At 51.4% G+C, this 21,824-nt stretch overlaps 1 protein-coding gene across 2 annotated transcripts in view; it reads right to left on the bottom strand.

Annotated features, from left to right (window-relative positions):
- The window catches only part of LOC148516902 (ephrin type-B receptor 5-like), a 170,968-nt gene that overhangs the window by 33,343 nt on the left and 115,801 nt on the right, over positions 1-21,824 (bottom strand). For both annotated transcript variants that reach the window (XM_088479377.1, XM_088479378.1), the window contains exons 7-8: positions 19,200-19,359; positions 253-370 (exon numbers count right to left, since the gene is read on the bottom strand). In XM_088479377.1, coding sequence (XP_088335503.1) covers positions 253-370; positions 19,200-19,359 — 278 coding nt within the window. The remainder of the gene's footprint in view (positions 1-252; positions 371-19,199; positions 19,360-21,824) is intronic.

Raw genomic sequence — 21,824 nt, 5'->3', positions numbered from 1 at the left:
GTCAGGTAGGCTAGCATGTAAGAGTAGCCGGCGATATCCATGTTATTACATGCTAGTATATCTGACATTACAGACAGGAACATCAATAAATTAGGCCACACATCCGATCCACCTGAATTATGTCCTCACTCACCCACCCCATGCCCATTTCTCACAATGCCATGCCCAGCTGGGCGGGTTCAGCCACAGACTCGTGTGTAAGGGATGGGCGCGGTGTGTATCGGTTAATGACAACGTAACAGCGGTTCTTACGTCTTGAAGAGAAGAATGAGGATCAGCATAATGGAGATGCCAATGAAGGCCAAAGCGCCCAGACAGGAGCCCACGATAAGCGGCAGCTTGTCCAGGGATACCGGAGACTGCTCCCCACCTGTAACACATAAACAATTATTACACCAACCGGGAGAGAGAACTGGCTGTGGGGTCACACGTATTCCTGCTCCATCCTACCATCACCCCAGGTGCCGTTATCAACTTGTCCACATGGGAGACCCCTAAATGATCAATGTGAGGTAATTAGCTGTCACCAAGGAGCTTTGTGGCCATATACAGGCCAAGCGTTATTATTCCATACAGGTTACTGGGTATGTGAATTTATGCTCAGGGTAATGGTCATTTTGCCAGGCAGGGTATTAGAATGCAGTGTACGGGGGCACAGCTGTATATCTGCCGATGAACCATAGGCCTGTGACTTGGCAGAGGGGTTTACACCACGATGGCTAATTGGCTAATTAATCACAGATCCTCCGCTACTCCCAGTCAGATGACTTTTGCTCAGTGTACGCGTAGTTTATAAAGGACGGCGTCTGATATGCGTGATACATTCCCAATCATTACCAACATCGTGCCCAGGTAACCAATGCAGGAATACATGTGCCCAGGTAACTAATGCTGGAATACGTGCGCCCAGGTAACTAATGCCGGAATACGTGCGCCCGGGTAACTAATGCTGGAATACATGTGCCCAGGTATCTAATGCTGGAATATGTGTACCCAGGTAACTAATGCCGGAATACGTGTGCCCAGGTACCTAATGCTGGAATACATGTGCCCAGGTAACTAATGCTGGAATACATGTGCCTAGGTAACTAATGCAGGAATACGTGTGCCCAGGTACCTAATGCTGGAATATGTGTGCCAAGGTAACTAATGCCGGAATACGTGTTCCCAGGTAACTAATGCTGGAATACGTGTGCCCAGGTACCTAATGCTGGAATACGTGTGCCCAGGTACCTAATGGCGGAATACGTGTGCCCAGGTACCTAATGCTGGAATACATGTGCCCAGGTAACTAATGCTGGAATACATGTGCCTAGGTAACTAATGCAGGAATACGTGTGCCCAGGTACCTAATGCTGGAATATGTGTGCCAAGGTAACTAATGCCGGAATACGTGTTCCCAGGTAACTAATGCTGGAATACGTGTGCCCAGGTACCTAATGCTGGAATACGTGTGCCCAGGTACCTAATGGCGGAATACGTGTGCCCAGGTACCTAATGCTGGAATACGTGTGCCCAGGTAACTAATGCCGGAATACGTGTGCCCAGGTACCTAATGCCGGAATACGTGCACCCAGGTAACTAATGCCGGAATACGTGTGTCCAGGTGACTAATGCCGGAATACGTGTGCCCAGGTACCTAATGCCGGAATACGTGTGCCCAGGTAACTAATGCCGGAATACGTGTGCCCAGGTACCTAATGCCGGAATACGTGTGCCCAGGTAACTAATGCCGGAATACGTGTGCCCAGGTACCTAATGCTGGAATACGTGTGCCCAGGTAACTAATGCTGGAATATGTGATACGTGTGCCCAGGTACCTAATGCTGGAATACGTATGCCCAGGTAACTCATGCCGGAATATGTGTGCCCAGGTGACTAATGCTGGAATACGTGCGCCCAGGTACCTAATGCTGGAATACGTGCGCCCAGGTAACTAATGCCGGAATACGTGCGTACAGGTACCTAATGCTGGAATACGTGCGCCCAGGTACGTAATGCTGGAATACGTGCGCCCAGGTAACTAATGCCGGAATACGTGCGCCTAGGTAACTAATGCCGGAATACGTGTGCCCAGGTACCTAATGCTGGAATACGTGTGCCCAGGTAACTAATGCTGGAATACGTGCGCCCAGGTACCTAATGCTGGAATACGTGCGCCCAGGTACCTAATGCTGGAATACGTGCGCCCAGGTACATAATGCTGGAATATGTGTGCCCAGGGAACTAATGCCGGAATACGTGTGTCCAGGTAACTAATGCAGAAATACGTGTGCACAGGTACCTAATGCCGGAATACGTGCGCCCAGGTGACTAATGCCGGACTATGTGTGCCCAGGTAACTAATGCCGGAATATGTGCGCCCAGGTAACTAATGCCGGACTATGTGTGCCCAGGTGACTAATGACGGAATACGTGTGCCCAGGTGACTAAACCCGGAATACCTGTGCCCCAGGTAACTAATGCCAGACTATGTGTGCCCAGGTGACTAATGACGGAATACGTGTGCCCATGTGACTAAACCCGGAATACCTGTGCCCAGGTAACTAATGCCGAAATACGTGCGCCCAGGTAACTAATGACGGAATACGTGCGCCCAGGTAACTAATGCCGGAATACGTGTGCCCAGGTAACTAATGCCAGACTACGTTTGCCCAGGTAACTAATGCTGGAATACGTGTGCCGAGGTACCTAATGCTGGAATACGTGCGCCCAGGTAACTAATGCTGGAATACGTGCGCCCAGGTAACTAATGCCGGAATACGTGTGTCCAGGTAACTAATGCTGGAATACGTGTGCCCTGGTACCTAATGCCGGAATACGTGTGCCCAGGTGACTAATGCTGGAATACGTGCGCCCAGGTGACTAATGCCGGACTATGTGTGCCCAGGTAACTAATGCCGGAATATGTGCGCCCAGGTAACTAATGCCGGACTATGTGTGCCCAGGTGACTAATGACGGAATACGTGTGCCCAGGTGACTAAACCCGGAATACCTGTGCCCCAGGTAACTAATGCCAGACTATGTGTGCCCAGGTGACTAATGACGGAATACGTGTGCCCATGTGACTAAACCCGGAATACCTGTGCCCAGGTAACTAATGCCGAAATACGTGCGCCCAGGTAACTAATGACGGAATACGTGCGCCCAGGTAAATAATGCCGGAATACGTGTGCCCAGGTAACTAATGCCAGACTACGTTTGCCCAGGTAACTAATGCTGGAATACGTGTGCCGAGGTACCTAATGCTGGAATACGTGCGCCCAGGTAACTAATGCTGGAATACGTGCGCCCAGGTAACTAATGCCGGAATACGTGTGTCCAGGTAACTAATGCTGGAATACGTGTGCCCTGGTACCTAATGCCGGAATACGTGTGCCCAGGTGACTAATGCTGGAATACGTGCGCCCAGGTGACTAATGCCAGACTACGTGTGCCCAGGTAACTAATGCAGGAATACGTGTGCCCAGGTACCTAATGCTGGAATACGTGCGCCCGGGTTACTAATGCTAGAATATGTGTGCCCGGGTAACTAATGCTGGAATACGTGCGCCCGGGTAACTAATGCTGGAATATGTGATACGTTTTCCCAGGTAACTAATGCCGGAATACGTGCTCCCAGGTACCTAATGCCAGAATACGTGCGCCCAGGTAACTAATGCCGGAATACGTGCGCCCAGGTAACTAATGCCGGAATACGTGTGCCCAGGTACCTAATGCCGGAATACGTGTGCCCAGGTAACTAATGCCGGAATACGTGTTCCCAGGTACCTAATGCTGGAATACGTGCACCCAGGTACCTAATGCTGGAATACGTGCGCCCAGGTAACTAATGCCGGAATACGTGTGTACAGGTACCTAATGCTGGAATACGTGCGCCCAGGTACCTAATGCTGGAATAAGTGTGCCCAGGTAACTAATGCCGGAATACGTGCGCCTAGGTAACTAATGCCGGAATACGTGTGCCCAGGTACCTAATGCTGGAATACGTGTGCCCAGGTAACTAATGCTGGAATACGTGCGCCCAGGTACCTAATGCTGGAATACGTGTGCCCAGGTAACTAATGCCGGAATACGTGCGCCCAGGTAACTAATGCCGGACTATGTGTGCCCAGGTGACTAATGACGGAATACGTGTGCCCAGGTGACTAAACCCGGAATACCTGTGCCCCAGGTAACTAATGCCAGACTATGTGTGCCCAGGTGACTAATGACGGAATACGTGTGCCCAGGTGACTAATGCTGGAATACGTGCGCCCAGGTGACTAATGCCAGACTACGTGTGCCCAGGTAACTAATGCTGGAATATGTGTGCCCAGGTACCTAATGCTAGAATACGTGTGCCCAGGTACCTAATGCTGGAATACGTGCGCCCAGGTAACTAATGCTGGAATATGTGATACGTGTGCCCAGGTAACTAATGCCGGAATACGTATGCCCAGGTAACTAATGCCGGAATACGTGCTCCCAGGTACCTAATGCCGGAATACGTGTTCCCAGGTACCTAATGCTGGAATACGTGTGCCCAGGTACCTAATGCTGGAATACGTGTGCCCAGGTAACTAATGCCGGAATACGTGCGCCCAGGTAACTAATGCCGGAATACGTGTGCCCAGGTACCTAATGCCGGAATACGTGTGCCCAGGTAACTAATGCCGGAATACGTGCGCCCAGGTACCTAATGCTGGAATACGTGCGCCCAGGTAACTAATGCCGGAATACGTGTGCCCAGGTAACTCATGCCGGAATACGTGTGCCCAGGTGACTAATGCTGGAATACGTGCGCCCAGGTGACTAATGCCAGACTACGTGTGCCCAGGTAACTAATGCAGGAATACGTGTGCCCAGGTAACTAATGCAGGAATACGTGCGCCCAGTGCCCAGGTAACTCATGCCGGAATACGTGTGCCCAGGTGACTAATGCTGGAATACGTGCGCCCAGGTGACTAATGCCAGACTACGTGTGCCCAGGTAACTAATGCAGGAATACGTGTGCCCAGGTACCTAATGCTGGAATACGTGTTCCCAGGTACCTAATGCTGGAATACGTGTGCCCATGTACCTAATGCTGGAATACGTGTGCCCAGGTAACAAATGCCGGAATACGTGCGCCCAGGTAACTAATGCCGGAATACGTGTGCCCAGGTACCTAATGCCGGAATACGTGTGCCCAGGTAACTAATGCCGGAATACGTGCGCCCAGGTACCTAATGCTGGAATACGTGCGCCCAGGTAACTAATGCCGGAATACGTGTGCCCAGGTACCTAATGCTGGAATACGTGTGCCCAGGTAACTAATGCGGAATACGTGTTCCCAGGTAACTAATGCGGAATACGTGTTCCCAGGTAACTAATGCTGGAATACGTGTGCCCAGGTAACTAATGCAGGAATACGTGCGCCCAGTGCCCAGGTAACTCATGCCGGAATACGTGTGCCCAGGTGACTAATGCTGGAATACGTGCGCCCAGGTGACTAATGCCAGACTACGTGTGCCCAGGTAACTAATGCAGGAATACGTGTGCCCAGGTACCTAATGCTGGAATACGTGCGCCCGGGTAACTAATGCTGGAATATGTGTGCCCGGGTAACTAATGCTGGAGTACGTGCGCCCGGGTAACTAATGCTGGAATATGTGATACGTTTGCCCAGGTAACTAATGCCGGAGTACGTGCTCCCAGGTACCTAATGCCGGAATACGTGCGCCCAGGTAACTAATGCCAGAATACGTGCGCCCAGGTAACTAATGCCGGAATACGTGTGTCCAGGTAACTAATGCCGGAATACGTGTGCCCAGGTACCTAATGCCGGAATACGTGTGCCCAGGTAACTAATGCCGGAATACGTGTTCCCAGGTGTGCCCAGGTAACTCATGCCGGAATACGTGCGCCCAGGTGACTAATGCTGGAATACGTGCGCCCAGGTGACTAATGCCGGACTATGTGTGCCCAGGTGACTAATGCCGGAATACGTGCGTCCAGGTAACTAATGCCGGAATACGTGTGCCCAGGTACCTAATGCTGGAATACGTGTGCCCAGGTAACTAATGCCGGAATACGTGTTCCCAGGTACCTAATGCTGGAATACGTGCGCCCAGGTACCTAATGCTGGAATACGTGCGCCCAGGTAACTAATGCCGGAATACGTGCGTACAGGTACCTAATGCTGGAATACGTGCGCCCAGGTACGTAATGCTGGAATACGTGTGCCCAGGTAACTAATGCCGGAATACATGCGCCCAGGTAACTAATGCCGGAATACGTGTGCCCAGGTACCTAATGCTGGAATACGTGTGCCCAGGTACCTAATGCTGGAATACGTGTGCCCAGGTAACTAATGCTGGAATACGTGCGCCCAGGTACCTAATGCTGGAATACGTGCGCCCAGGTACCTAATGCTGGAATACGTGCGCCCAGGTACCTAATGCTGGAATATGTGTGCCCAGGGAACTAATGCCGGAATACATGTGTCCAGGTAACTAATGCAGAAATATGTGTGCCCAGGTACCTAATGCCAGAATACGTGTGCCCAGGTAACTCATGCCGGAATACGTGCGCCCAGGTGACTAATGCTGGAATACGTGCGCCCAGGTGACTAATGCCGGACTATGTGCGCCCAGGTAACTAATGCCGGAATATGTGCGCCCAGGTAACTAATGCCGGACTATGTGTGCCCAGGTGACTAATGACGGAATACGTGTGCCCAGGTGACTAAACCCGGAAAACCTGTGCCCCAGGTAACTAATGCCAGACTATGTGTGCCCAGGTGACTAATGACGGAATACGTGTGCCCATGTGACTAAACCCGGAATACCTGTGCCCAGGTAACTAATGCCAGAATACGTGCGCCCAGGTAACTAATGACGGAATACGAGCGCCCAGGTAACTAATGACGGAATACGTGCGCCCAGGTAACTAATGCCGGAATACGTGTGCCCAGGTAACTAATGCCAGACTACGTTTGCCCAGGTAACTAATGCCGGAATACGTGTGCCGAGGTACCTAATGCCGGAATACGTGCGCCCAGGTAACTAATGCCGGAATACGTGTGCCCAGGTACCTAATGCCGGATTACGTGTGCCCAGGTACCTAATGCCGGAATACGTGTGCCCAGGTACCTAATGCTGGAATACGTGTGCCCAGGTAACTAATGCGGAATACGTGTTCCCAGGTAACTAATGCGGAATACGTGTTCCCAGGTAACTAATGCTGGAATACGTGTGCCCAGGTAACTAATGCAGGAATACGTGCGCCCAGTGCCCAGGTAACTCATGCCGGAATACATGTGCCCAGGTGACTAATGCTGGAATACGTGCGCCCAGGTGACTAATGCCAGACTACGTGTGCCCAGGTAACTAATGCAGGAATACGTGTGCCCAGGTACCTAATGCTGGAATACGTGCGCCCGGGTAACTAATGCTGGAATATGTGTGCCCGGGTAACTAATGCTGGAGTACGTGCGCCCGGGTAACTAATGCTGGAATATGTGATACGTTTGCCCAGGTAACTAATGCCGGAATACGTGCTCCCAGGTACCTAATGCCGGAATACGTGCGCCCAGGTAACTAATGCCGGAATACGTGCGCCCAGGTAACTAATGCCGGAATACGTGTGCCCAGGTAACTAATGCCGGAATACGTGTTCCCAGGTACCTAATGCTGGAATACGTGCGCCCAGGTACCTAATGCTGGAATACGTGCGCCCAGGTAACTAATGCCGGAATACGTGCGTACAGGTACCTAATGCTGGAATACGTGCGCCCAGGTACGTAATGCTGGAATACGTGCGCTCAGGTAACTAATGCCGGAATACGTGCGCCTAGGTAACTAATGCCGGAATACGTGTGCCCAGGTAACTAATGCCGGAATACGTGCGCCCAGGTACCTAATGCTGGAATACGTGCGCCCAGGTAACTATTGCCGGAATACGTGTGCCCAGGAACCTAATGCTGGAATACGTGCGCCCGGGTAACTAATGCTGGAATATGTGTGCCCGGGTAACTAATGCTGGAGTACGTGCGCCCGGGTAACTAATGCTGGAATATGTGATACGTTTGCCCAGGTGACTAATGCCGGAATACGTGCGCCCAGGTAACTAATGCCGGAATACGTGCGCCCAGGTAACTAATGCCGGAATACGTGTGTCCAGGTAACTAATGCCGGAATACGTGTGCCCAGGTACCTAATGCTGGAATACGTGTGCCCACGTAACTAATGCCGGAATACGTGTTCCCAGGTACCTAATGCTGGAATACGTGCGCCCAGGTACCTAATGCTGGAATACGTGCGCCCAGGTAACTAATGCCGGAATACGTGCGTACAGGTACCTAATGCTGGAATACGTGCGACCAGGTACGTAATGCTGGAATACGTGTGCCCAGGTAACTAATGCCGGAATACGTGCGCCCAGGTAACTAATGCCGGAATACGTGTGCCCAGGTACCTAATGCTGGAATACGTGTGCCCAGGTACCTAATGCTGGAATACGTGCGCCCAGGTAACTAATGCTGGAATACGTGCGCCCAGGTACCTAATGCTGGAATACGTGCGCCCAGGTACCTAATGCTGGAATACGTGCGCCCAGGTACCTAATGCTGGAATATGTGTGCCCAGGGAACTAATGCCGGAATACATGTGTCCAGGTAACTAATGCAGAAATACGTGTGCACAGGTAACTCATGCCGGAATACGTGCGCCCAGGTGACTAATGCTGGAATACGTGCGCCCAGGTGACTAATGCCGGACTATGTGCGCCCAGGTAACTAATGCCGGAATATGTGCGCCCAGGTAACTAATGCCGGACTATGTGTGCCCAGGTGACTAATGACGGAATACGTGTGCCCAGGTGACTAAACCCGGAAAACCTGTGCCCCAGGTAACTAATGCCAGACTATGTGGGCCCAGGTGACTAATGACGGAATACGTGTGCCCATGTGACTAAACCCGGAATACCTGTGCCCAGGTAACTAATGCCGGAATACGTGCACCCAGGTAACTAATGACGGAATACGTGCGCCCAGGTAACTAATGACGGAATACGTGCGCCCAGGTAACTAATGCCGGAATACGTGTGCCCAGGTAACTAATGCCAGACTACGTTTGCCCAGGTAACTAATGCTGGAATACGTGTGCCGAGGTACCTAATGCCGGAATACGTGCGCCCAGGTAACTAATGCCGGAATACGTGTGCCCAGGTACCTAATGCTGGAATACGTGTGCCCAGGTAACTAATGCGGAATACGTATTCCCAGGTAACTAATGCGGAATACGTGTTCCCAGGTAACTAATGCTGGAATACGTGTGCCCAGGTAACTAATGCAGGAATACGTGCGCCCAGTGCCCAGGTAACTCATGCCGGAATACATGTGCCCAGGTGACTAATGCTGGAATACGTGCGCCCAGGTGACTAATGCCAGACTACGTGTGCCCAGGTAACTAATGCAGGAATACGTGTGCCCAGGTACCTAATGCTGGAATACGTGCGCCCGGGTAACTAATGCTGGAATATGTGTGCCCGGGTAACTAATGCTGGAGTACGTGCGCCCGGGTAACTAATGCTGGAATATGTGATACGTTTGCCCAGGTAACTAATGCCGGAATACGTGCTCCCAGGTACCTAATGCCGGAATACGTGCGCCCAGGTAACTAATGCCGGAATACGTGCGCCCAGGTAACTAATGCCGGAATACGTGTGCCCAGGTAACTAATGCCGGAATACGTGTTCCCAGGTACCTAATGCTGGAATACGTGCGCCCAGGTACCTAATGCTGGAATACGTGCGCCCAGGTAACTAATGCCGGAATACGTGCGTACAGGTACCTAATGCTGGAATACGTGCGCCCAGGTACGTAATGCTGGAATACGTGCGCTCAGGTAACTAATGCCGGAATACGTGCGCCTAGGTAACTAATGCCGGAATACGTGTGCCCAGGTAACTAATGCCGGAATACGTGCGCCCAGGTACCTAATGCTGGAATACGTGCGCCCAGGTAACTATTGCCGGAATACGTGTGCCCAGGAACCTAATGCTGGAATACGTGCGCCCGGGTAACTAATGCTGGAATATGTGTGCCCGGGTAACTAATGCTGGAGTACGTGCGCCCGGGTAACTAATGCTGGAATATGTGATACGTTTGCCCAGGTGACTAATGCCGGAATACGTGCGCCCAGGTAACTAATGCCGGAATACGTGCGCCCAGGTAACTAATGCCGGAATACGTGTGTCCAGGTAACTAATGCCGGAATACGTGTGCCCAGGTACCTAATGCTGGAATACGTGTGCCCACGTAACTAATGCCGGAATACGTGTTCCCAGGTACCTAATGCTGGAATACGTGCGCCCAGGTACCTAATGCTGGAATACGTGCGCCCAGGTAACTAATGCCGGAATACGTGCGTACAGGTACCTAATGCTGGAATACGTGCGACCAGGTACGTAATGCTGGAATACGTGTGCCCAGGTAACTAATGCCGGAATACGTGCGCCCAGGTAACTAATGCCGGAATACGTGTGCCCAGGTACCTAATGCTGGAATACGTGTGCCCAGGTACCTAATGCTGGAATACGTGCGCCCAGGTAACTAATGCTGGAATACGTGCGCCCAGGTACCTAATGCTGGAATACGTGCGCCCAGGTACCTAATGCTGGAATACGTGCGCCCAGGTACCTAATGCTGGAATATGTGTGCCCAGGGAACTAATGCCGGAATACATGTGTCCAGGTAACTAATGCAGAAATACGTGTGCACAGGTAACTCATGCCGGAATACGTGCGCCCAGGTGACTAATGCTGGAATACGTGCGCCCAGGTGACTAATGCCGGACTATGTGCGCCCAGGTAACTAATGCCGGAATATGTGCGCCCAGGTAACTAATGCCGGACTATGTGTGCCCAGGTGACTAATGACGGAATACGTGTGCCCAGGTGACTAAACCCGGAAAACCTGTGCCCCAGGTAACTAATGCCAGACTATGTGGGCCCAGGTGACTAATGACGGAATACGTGTGCCCATGTGACTAAACCCGGAATACCTGTGCCCAGGTAACTAATGCCGGAATACGTGCACCCAGGTAACTAATGACGGAATACGTGCGCCCAGGTAACTAATGACGGAATACGTGCGCCCAGGTAACTAATGCCGGAATACGTGTGCCCAGGTAACTAATGCCAGACTACGTTTGCCCAGGTAACTAATGCTGGAATACGTGTGCCGAGGTACCTAATGCCGGAATACGTGCGCCCAGGTAACTAATGCCGGAATACGTGTGCCCAGGTACCTAATGCCGGAATACGTGTGCCCAGGTACCTAATGCCGGAATACGTGTGCCCAGGTACCTAATGCTGGAATACGTGTGCCCAGGTAACTAATGCGGAATACGTGTTCCCAGGTAACTAATGCGGAATACGTGTACCCAGGTAACTAATGCTGGAATACGTGTGCCCAGGTAACTAATGCAGGAATACGTGCGCCCAGTGCCCAGGTAACTCATGCCGGAATACGTGTGCCCAGGTAACTAATGCCGGAATACGTGTGCCCAGGTACCTAATGCCGGAATACGTGTGCCCAGGTAACTAATGCCGGAATACGTGCGCCCAGGTACCTAATGCTGGAATACGTGCGCCCAGGTAACTAATGCCGGAATACGTGTGCCCAGGTAACTCATGCCGGAATACGTGTGCCCAAGTGACTAATGCTGGAATACGTGCACCCAGGTGACTAATGCCAGACTACGTGTGCCCAGGTAACTAATGCAGGAATACGTGTGCCCAGGTAACTAATGCAGGAATACGTGCGCCCAGTGCCCAGGTAACTCATGCCGGAATACGTGTGCCCAGGTGACTAATGCTGGAATACGTGCGCCCAGGTGACTAATGCCAGACTACGTGTGCCCAGGTAACTAATGCAGGAATACGTGTGCCCAGGTACCTAATGCTGGAATACGTGTTCCCAGGTACCTAATGCTGGAATACGTGTGCCCAGGTACCTAATGCTGGAATACGTGTGCCCAGGTAACTAATGCCGGAATACGTGCGCCCAGGTAACTAATGCCGGAATACGTGTGCCCAGGTACCTAATGCCGGAATACGTGCGCCCAGGTAACTAATGCCGGAATACGTGCGCCCAGGTACCTAATGCTGGAATACGTGCGCCCAGGTAACTAATGCCGGAATACGTGTGCCCAGGTACCTAATGCGGGAATACGTGTGCCCAGGTAACTAATGCGGAATACGTGTTCCCAGGTAACTAATGCGGAATACGTGTTCCCAGGTAACTAATGCTGGAATACGTGTGCCCAGGTAACTAATGCAGGAATACGTGCGCCCAGTGCCCAGGTAACTCATGCCGGAATACGTGTGCCCAGGTGACTAATGCTGGAATACGTGCGCCCAGGTGACTAATGCCAGACTACGTGTGCCCAGGTAACTAATGCAGGAATACGTGTGCCCAGGTACCTAATGCTGGAATACGTGCGCCCGGGTAACTAATGCTGGAATATGTGTGCCCGGGTAACTAATGCTGGAGTACGTGCGCCCGGGTAACTAATGCTGGAATATGTGATACGTTTGCCCAGGTAACTAATGCCGGAGTACGTGCTCCCAGGTACCTAATGCCGGAATACGTGCGCCCAGGTAACTAATGCCGGAATACGTGCGCCCTGGTAACTAATGCCGGAATACGTGTGTCCAGGTAACTAATGCCGGAATACGTGTGCCCAGGTACCTAATGCCGTAATACGTGTGCCCAGGTAACTAATGCCGGAATACGTGTTCCCAGGTACCTAATGCTGGAATACGTGCGCCCAGGTACCTAATGCTGGAATACGTTCGCCCAGGTAACTAATGCCGGAATACGTGCGTACAGGTACCTAATGCTGGAATACGTGCGCCCAGGTACGTAATGCTGGAATACGTGTGCCCAGGTAACTAATGCCGGAATACGTGCGCCTAGGTAACTAATGCCGGAATACGTGTGCCCAGGTACCTAATGCTGGAATACGTGTGCCCAGGTAACTAATGCTGGAATACGTGCGCCCAGGTAACTAATGCAGGAATACGTGCGCCCAGGTACCTAATGCTGGAATACGTGCGCCCAGGTACCTAATGCTGGAATATGTGTGCCCAGGGAACTAATGCCGGAATACGTGTGTCCAGGTAACTAATGCAGAAATAAGTGTGCACAGGTACCTAATGCCAGAATACGTGTGCCCAGGTAACTCATGCCGGAATACGTGTGCCCAGGTGACTAATGCTGGAATACGTGCGCCCAGGTGACTAATGCCGGACTATGTGTGCCCAGGTGACTAATGCCGGAATATGTGCGCCCAGGTAACTAATGCCGGAATATGTGCGCCCAGGTAACTAATGCCGGACTATGTGTGCCCAGGTGACTAATGACGGAATACGTGTGCCCAGGTGACTAAACCCGGAATACCTGTGCCCCAGGTAACTAATGCCAGACTATGTGTGCCCAGGTGACTAATGACGGAATACGTGTGCCCATGTGCCTAAACCCGGAATACCTGTGCCCAGGTAACTAATGCCGGAATACGTGCGCCCAGGTAACTAATGCCGGAATACGTGCGCCCAGGTAAATAATGCCGGAATACGTGTGCCCAGGTAACTAATGCCAGACTACGTTTGCCCAGGTAACTAATGCTGGAATACGTGTGCCGAGGTACCTAATGCTGGAATACGTGTGCCCAGGTAACTAATGCTGGAATATGTGATACGTTTGCCCAGGTAACTAATGCCGGAATACGTGCTCCCAGGTACCTAATGCCGGAATACGTGCGCCCAGGTAACTAATGCCGGAATACGTGCGCCCAGGTAACTAATGCCGGAATACGTGTGCCCAGGTACCTAATGCCGGAATACGTGTGCCCAGGTAACTAATGCCGGAATACGTGTTCCCAGGTACCTAATGCTGGAATACGTGCGCCCAGGTACCTAACCCTGGAATACGTGCGCCCAGGTAACTAATGCCGGAATACGTGTGTACAGGTACCTAATGCTGGAATACGTGCGCCCAGGTACCTAATGCTGGAATACGTGTGCCCAGGTAACTAATGCCGGAATACGTGCGCCTAGGTAACTAATGCCGGAATACGTGTGCCCAGGTACCTAATGCTGGAATACGTGTGCCCAGGTAACTAATGCTGGAATACGTGCGCCCAGGTACCTAATGCTGGAATACGTGCGCCCAGGTACCTAATGCTGGAATACGTGCGCCCAGGTACCTAATGCTGGAATATGTGTGCCCAGGGAACTAATGCCGGAATACGTGTGTCCAGGTAACTAATGCAGAAATACGTGTGCACAGGTACCTAATGCTGGAATACGTGTGCCCAGGTAACTCATGCCGGAATACGTGTGCCCAGGTGACTAATGCTGGAATACGTGTGCCCAGGTGACTAATGCTGGAATACGTGCGCCCAGGTGACTAATGCCGGACTATGTGTGCCCAGGTAACTAATGCCGGAATACGTGCGCCCAGGTAACTAATGCCAGACTATGTGTGCCCAGGTGACTAATGACGGAATACGTGTGCCCAGGTGACTAAACCTGGAATACCTGTGCCCAGGTAACTAATGCCGGAATATGTGCGCCCAGGTAACTAATGACGGAATACGTGCGCCCAGGTAACTAATGCCGGAATACGTGTGCCCAGGTAACTAATGCCAGACTACGTTTGCCCAGGTAACTAATGCTGGAATACGTGTGCCGAGGTACCTAATGCTGGAATACGTGTGCCCAGGTAACTAATGCTGGAATACGTGTGCCCAGGTAACTAATGCTGGAATATGTGATACATGTGCCCAGGTAACTAATGCCGGAATACGTATGCCCAGGTAACTAATGCCGGAATACGTGCTCCCAGGTACCTAATGCCGGAATACGTGCGCCCAGGTAACTAATGGCGGAATACATGCGCCCAGGTAACTAATGCCGGAATACGTGCGCCCAGGTAACTAATGCCGGAATACGTGTGCCCAGGTACCTAATGCCGGAATACGTGTGCCCAGGTAACTAATGCCAGACTACGTGTGCCCAGGTAACTAATGCTGGAATATGTGTGCCCAGGTGACTAAACCCGGAATACCTGTGCCCAGGTAACTAATGCCGGAATACGTGCGCCCAGGTAACTAATGCCGGAATACGTGCGCCCAGGTAACTAATGTCGGAATACGTGTGCCCAGGTACCAAATGCTGGAATACGTGTGCCCAGGTAACTAATGCCGGAATACGTGTGCCCAGGTACCTAATGCTGGAATACGTGTGCCCAGGTAACTCATGCCGGAATACGTGTGCCCAGGTGACTAATGCTGGAATACGTGCGCCCAGGTGACTAATGCCAGACTACGTGTGCCCAGGTAACTAATGCCGGAATACGTGCGCCCAGGTAACTAATGCCAGACTATGTGTGCCCAGGTGACTAATGACGGAATACGTGTGCCCAGGTGACTAAACCCGGAATACCTGTGCCCAGGTACCTATTGCTGGAATATGTGTGCCCAGGTACCTAATGCTGGAATACGTGCGCCCAGGTAACAAATGCCAGAATACGTGTGCCCAGGTACCTAATGCTGGAATACTTGCGCCCAGGTAACTAATGCCGGAATACGTGTGTCCAGGTAACTAATGCTGGAATACGTGTGCCCAGGTAACTCATGCCGGAATACGTGTGCCCAGGTGACTAATGCTGGAATATGTGCGCCCAGGTGACTAATGCCAGACTACGTGTGCCCAGGTCACTAATGCCGGAATACGTGCGCCCAGGTAACTAATGCCAGACTATGTGTGCCCAGGTGACTAATGACGGAATACGTGTGCCCAGGTGACTAAACCCGGAATACCTGTGCACAGGTAACTAATGCCGGAATACGTGCGCCCAGGTAACTAATGACGGAATAAGTGTGCCCAGGTAACTAATGCCGGAATACGTGCGCCCAGGTAACTAATGACGGAATACGTGTGCCCAGGTAAATAATGCCAGACTACGTGTGCCCAGGTATCTAATGCCAGACTACGTGCGCCCAGGTAACTAATGCCAGACTACGTGTGCCCAGGTAACTAATGCTGGAATATGTGTGCCTAGGTGACTAAACCCGGAATACCTGTGCCCAGGTAACTAATGCCGGAATACGTGTGCCCAGGTAACTAATGCCGGAATACGTGAGCCCAAGTAACTATTGCCGGAATATGGGTGCCCAGGTAACTAATGCCGGAATACATACGCCCAGGTAACTAATGCCGGAATACGTGTGCCCAGGTAGCGGTGGTACGGTCATTCATTTGTGTAACTAAGTTGTGCAGTTAAGCGAAAAAGACACTTGGCGCCAGGGGGTCTATGTACTAAGCCTTGGAGAGAGATAGGGGGTCATTCAGACCCGTTCGCGAGCAAAGGACCCTCGCTAACGGGTCGATGTTGCCCCACTGCGCATGCGCACGACGGAGGGAGCTCCGTCACTCCGGGTCTCGCACCAAAGGGGGCGTGCTGTCGATGTTGATTGACAGCACGCCCCCTTTGGTGGGCGTGCCGGGGGCGTGCCTGCCAGACGGAGGCGTTCCCATGGGAATGCCTACCGTCTGAAGCCGGCCCCACTGACATCACTAGTGATGTCAGTGGGAGTGATTTTGGCTCTGATAGAGCCAAAATCACTCCAGGGCTTGCGGCAGCGAGACCCTACCGCAGGGTCTCTGTCGCAAGCCCGATGGTCGCGATGGTCTTGACCATCGCAACCATCATCATGGACGCTCGCATAAGCTGTGGGTGGTAATCCACAGCTATGCGAGCGTCCATGAGTAAGCTCCTAAAATAGGTAGGAGGGCCCTGATTCAGAGCGAGCGCTTTTGTCAGAGCGTTCAGCTCTGAATCAGGCCCATAGAGTGTACGGAGATTACCAGCCAATCAGCTCCTAACTCACCTGTGTTTGAAAAATGGCAGCTAGGAGCTGATTGGTTGGTTCTTTTTCTCTCTCCACTTTATCTCTCTCCGAAGATTTAACCTCTCCCCCTGAGGCTGGAAGGAAGAGCAGTGTGTTACTCAGCAAAGTATGTGAGCCTAGTGCAGGCTTCTTGCGCTCAAGTCCCAGCAGAGTATAGATGCCTAGTGCAGGCTCGTTGTGCTCACCTCCCAGCAGAGTATAGATGCCTAGTGCAGGCTTGTTGCGCTCACCTCCCAGCAGAGTATAGATGCCTAGTGCAGGCTTGTTGCGCTCAGCTCCCAGCAGAGTATAGATGCCTAGTGCAGGCTTGTTGCGCTCACCTCCCAGCAGAGAATAGATGCCTAGTGCAGGCTTGTTGCGCTCACCTCCCAGCACAGTATGGGTGCCTAGTGCAGGCTTGTTGCGCTCACCTCCTAGCAGAGTATGTGTGCCTAGTGCAGGCTTGTTGCGCTCACCTCCCAGCAGAGTATGGGTACCTAGTGCAGGCTTGTTCCTCTCACCTCCTAGCAGAGTATAGATGCCTAGTGCAGGCTTGTTGCGCTCACCTCCCAGCAGAGTATAGATGCCTAGTGCAGGCTTGTTGCGCTCACCTCCCAGCAGAGTATAGATGCCTAGTGCAGGCTTGTTGCGCTCACCTCCCAGCAGAGTATAGATGCCTAGTGCAGGCTTGTTGCGCTCAGCTCCCAGCAGAGTATAGATGCCTAGTGCAGGCTTGTTGCGCTCACCTCCCAGCAGAGTATAGATGCCTAGTGCAGGCTTATTGCACTCACCTCCCAGCAGAGTATAGATGCCTAGTGCAGGCTTGTTGCGCTCACCTCCCAGCAGAGTATAGATGCCTAGTGCAGGCTTGTTGCGCTCACCTCCCAGCAGAGTATAGATGCCTAGTGCAGGCTTGTTGCGCTCAGCTCCCAGCAGAGTATAGATGCCTAGTGCAGGCTTGTTGCGCTCACCTCCCAGCAGAGAATAGATGCCTAGTGCAGGCTTGTTGCGCTCACCTCCCAGCACAGTATAGATGCCTAGTGCAGGCTTGTTGCGCTCACCTCCTAGCAGAGTATGTGTGCCTAGTGCAGGCTTGTTGCGCTCACCTCTCAGCAGAGTATGGGTACCTAGTGCAGGCTTGTTGCGCTCACCTCCCAGCAGAGTATAGATGCCTAGTGCAGGTTTGTTGCGCTCACCTCCCAGCAGAGTATGTGTGCCTAGTGCAGGCTTGTTGCGCTCACCTCCCAGCAGAGTATAGATGCCTAGTGCAGGCTTGTTGCGCTCACCTCCCAGCAGAGTATAGATGCCTAGTGCTGGCTTGTTGCGCTCACCTCCCAGCAGAGTATAGATGCCTAGTGCAGGCTTGTTGCGCTCACCTCCCAGCAGAGTATAGATGCCTAGTGCAGGCTTGTTGCGCTCACCTCCCAGCAGAGTATAGATGCCTACTGCAGGCTTGTTGCGCTCACCTCCCAGCAGAGTATAGATGCTTAGTGCAGGCTTGTTGCGCTCACCTCCTAGCAGAGTATAGATGCCTAGTGCAGGCTTGCTGCGCTCACCTCCCAGCAGATTATAGATGCCTAGTGCAGGCTTGTTGCGCTCACCTCCCAGCAGAGTATGTGTGCCTAGTGCAGGCTTGTTGCGCTCACCTCCCAGCAGAGTATAGATGCTTAGTGCAGGCTTGTTCCTCTCACCTCCCAGCAGATTATACGTGCCTAGTGCAAGCTTGTTGCGCTCACCTCCCAGCAGAGTATGTGTGCCTAGTGCAGGCTTGTTGCGCTCACCTCCCAGCAGAGTATGTGTGCCTAGTGCAGGCTTGTTGCGCTCACCTCCTAGCAGAGTATAGATGCCTAGTGCAGTCTTGTTGCGCTCACCTCCCAGCAGAGTATAGATGCCTAGTGCAGGCTTGTTGCGCTCACCTCCCAGCAGAGTATAGATGCCTAGTGCAGGATTGTTGCGCTCACCTCCCAGCAGAGTATGTGTGCCTAGTGCAGGCTTGTTGCGCTCACCTCCCAGCAGATTATAGGTGCCTAGTGCAGGCTTATTGCGCTCACCTCCCAGCAGAGTATAGATGCCTAGTGCAGGCTTGTTGCGCTCACCTCCCAGCAGAGTATAGATGCCTAGTGCAGGCTTGTTCCTCTCACCTCCCAGCAGATTATAGGTGCCTAGTGCAGGCTTGTTGCGCTCACCTCCCAGCACAGTATGGGTGCCTAGTGCAGGCTTGTTGCGCTCACCTCCCAGCAGAGTATAGGTGCCTAGTGCAGGCTTGTTGCGCTCACCTCCCAGCAGGGTTTGGAAGTACATGTTTCCACTGTAGGCTCCGTATCCGCGCTCTGTTCTAGCTCTCACCTGGAAGGAATAGATGGCCCCAGGGTTCAGACCTCCAACGGTTGCAGTATTGGTTTCACTGATAAGAGAAAGAGACTCTCCCTCGTCTGTCTGGGAGACGGAGGACAGGTGTAGCATAAATAATAGCATATTACAGAGGTGATGTCGCAATGTTCCAGCATTACTGAATGTGCCCAATGATACTGTTAGGGGTTGAGTCTCCCATGTACAAAATGCTTGGGACTAGGGGTATTTTGGATATCGGAATATTCCGTATTATTTGCATACTATAATGAGATATCTTGGGAATGGGACCCAAATCTAAACACACAGAATGCACTTATGTGTTATATACACCTTATACACACAGCGTGCAGGTCATTATATACACCTTATACACACAGCGTGCAGGTCATTATAAACATCTTATACACACAGCCTGCAGGTCGTTATATACGCCTTATACACACAGACTGCAGGTCATTTTATACAATGTTTTCAATCAATTTCTTTTTTTGCCACTGAGCAATCCGTGAAATAAGAGTCATTGTGGCACAGACGGCGCCTGGGAGCGGCTCCTAATGGACGCACTTTCCCGGTGTGATTATAATGGTAATTTGTCCCATTAAGTCAACTTTTATCGGTATGAATAACAACAAAAACAGATGTCAATTAATGGGGTAAATTGTGTACATTAAACCATCAAAAAGCAAATGTTTCACTATTTCAGTCATGCTAAAAAATTTGCGTATTTCGGAATATTTAGATATGAGCGACTCAACCTGTAATTCTGCATTGGCAATCACCTATAGACATTGGATGCTGCCATGAGGTGACCCAATATTCAGGAGTGCCTCATGGGCGTGGCTGCTGCAATGGGGCGTGACTACTGCAATGGGGTGTGGCTACTGCAATGGGGTGTGGCTACTGCGTTGGGGCCTAGCTACTGCGTTGGGACATGGCTACTTTGATGAGGCGTGGCTACTGCAATGAGGCGTGGTTACTGCAATGGGGACCGGCATTAAGAGCTCGTCAGCTTCAGAGGTTCCTGGTCTGATCTTAAACATGCACAAGGGACCCTGAAATCCCTAAAATGCCTACACTATACATACTGTACATTGGCCCCCGTGCATGGGGGCCACAGCAGCAGTGAGCAGCTACACCCTGGCTGCTGCATTCTGTATGCTTACTGTACATGTAAAGGCAGAAAACATCATTTATTATGGACCTAAGTAACCTTCTCATGTTATATATTATACTGCTGGCGTCTGTGAGAAGTCTGGTATACAGTTGTACGATGTCAGGTGTGTAAGTGTTTGTGAAAGTTATGAGCCTTAGGGGAAGATGTATCAAATCTAGTAAAGAGATATAAATAACCAATCAGCTTCTATCTGTCATTTTACAGGCTGTGCGAGAAGAATGACAGAAGCTGATTGGTGGGTTCTTATTCACATTTTCCATTGGTTGCATTTTTACCCCATTAATTGACATCTGTTTTTGCTGTTATTCATACCGATAAAAGTTGACTTAATGGGGCAAATTACCATTATAATCACACCGGGAAAGTGCATCCATTAGGAGCCGCTCCCAGGCGCCGTCTGTGCCACAATGGCTCTTATTTCACGGTTTGCTCAGTGGCAAAAAAAGTGACTTGTGGGTTCTGACCCGTTGTACACGCGCACCCATCAGGCCGCACGTGCGCAGAGTCAATCTCCATTAAGAATCATGGGGACTTCTGTTTTCTACTCTAGTGTACCTTCCGCATTAAGCTTTCCTTAAATTACTCCGATACCAAAATACCCCTAAAGAATGTGTAACTGCTCTTTTAGATTGATAAATAGGTCCCTTAGCCATTTTGTAATGTATTATAGAGTTAAGCTGCCCATCCACTAGGCGATTAAACCTAGCGATGGAGCGATAACGATGGTCGTTATCGCTCCATCGCTTGGTAATCGCCCGCAAATCGGGCAGTAAAAGGTTAAAAACGACCAGCGATGCGCGCCCGCTTCTCGTTTTTAACATGAATCATCGCTCGAACATGACGGTCAACCTGATGACCGCCGTCAGATTGCCATGTTCAGGGATGATTGATCTGCGTTCAGTGTATACAATTCACCCCGCGGGAGACGACGGCATCGTAATCGTGCCGTCGTCCCCCGCATCGTTAAGTGGATGGGCAGCATTATGGTGCATACACATGGTCAGATTTGCTGATCGATTGAACGATTGAAAGATTTTTACAACGATTTGAATGATTTCATCAACGATGAACGATTGAACGAAAATGAATCAAAATCTGACTTCAAACACAGACGATGTCAGCGATCGTTATCGTTCATTTCTGAAACAAAATCTGACTGTGTGTATGCAGCATAAGACAACGAGTAACAAGTCTTGCTTTCCTGGGTATTACCGTCATTTGTCTCGGCACTGGCAGGCCGACAGAAGCAGAGTTCCCGGCAGCGGAAGCCCGACAGCGCTGGAAATCCCGATCGTGGATAGGTAAGTATAAACTAACCTAACTCCCTAACCCTCCTTAGGGGTACCTAACCCTAACCTCCCCCCCAAGTGCCTAA

Source organism: Taudactylus pleione, unplaced genomic scaffold (genome assembly GCF_031769625.1).
Source record: "Taudactylus pleione unplaced genomic scaffold, aTauple2 ptg000231l, whole genome shotgun sequence".
NCBI lineage: Eukaryota > Metazoa > Chordata > Amphibia > Anura > Myobatrachidae > Taudactylus > Taudactylus pleione.
Note: the sequence above shows the minus strand (reverse complement) of the source record. Positions and strands in the feature narration are given on the sequence as shown.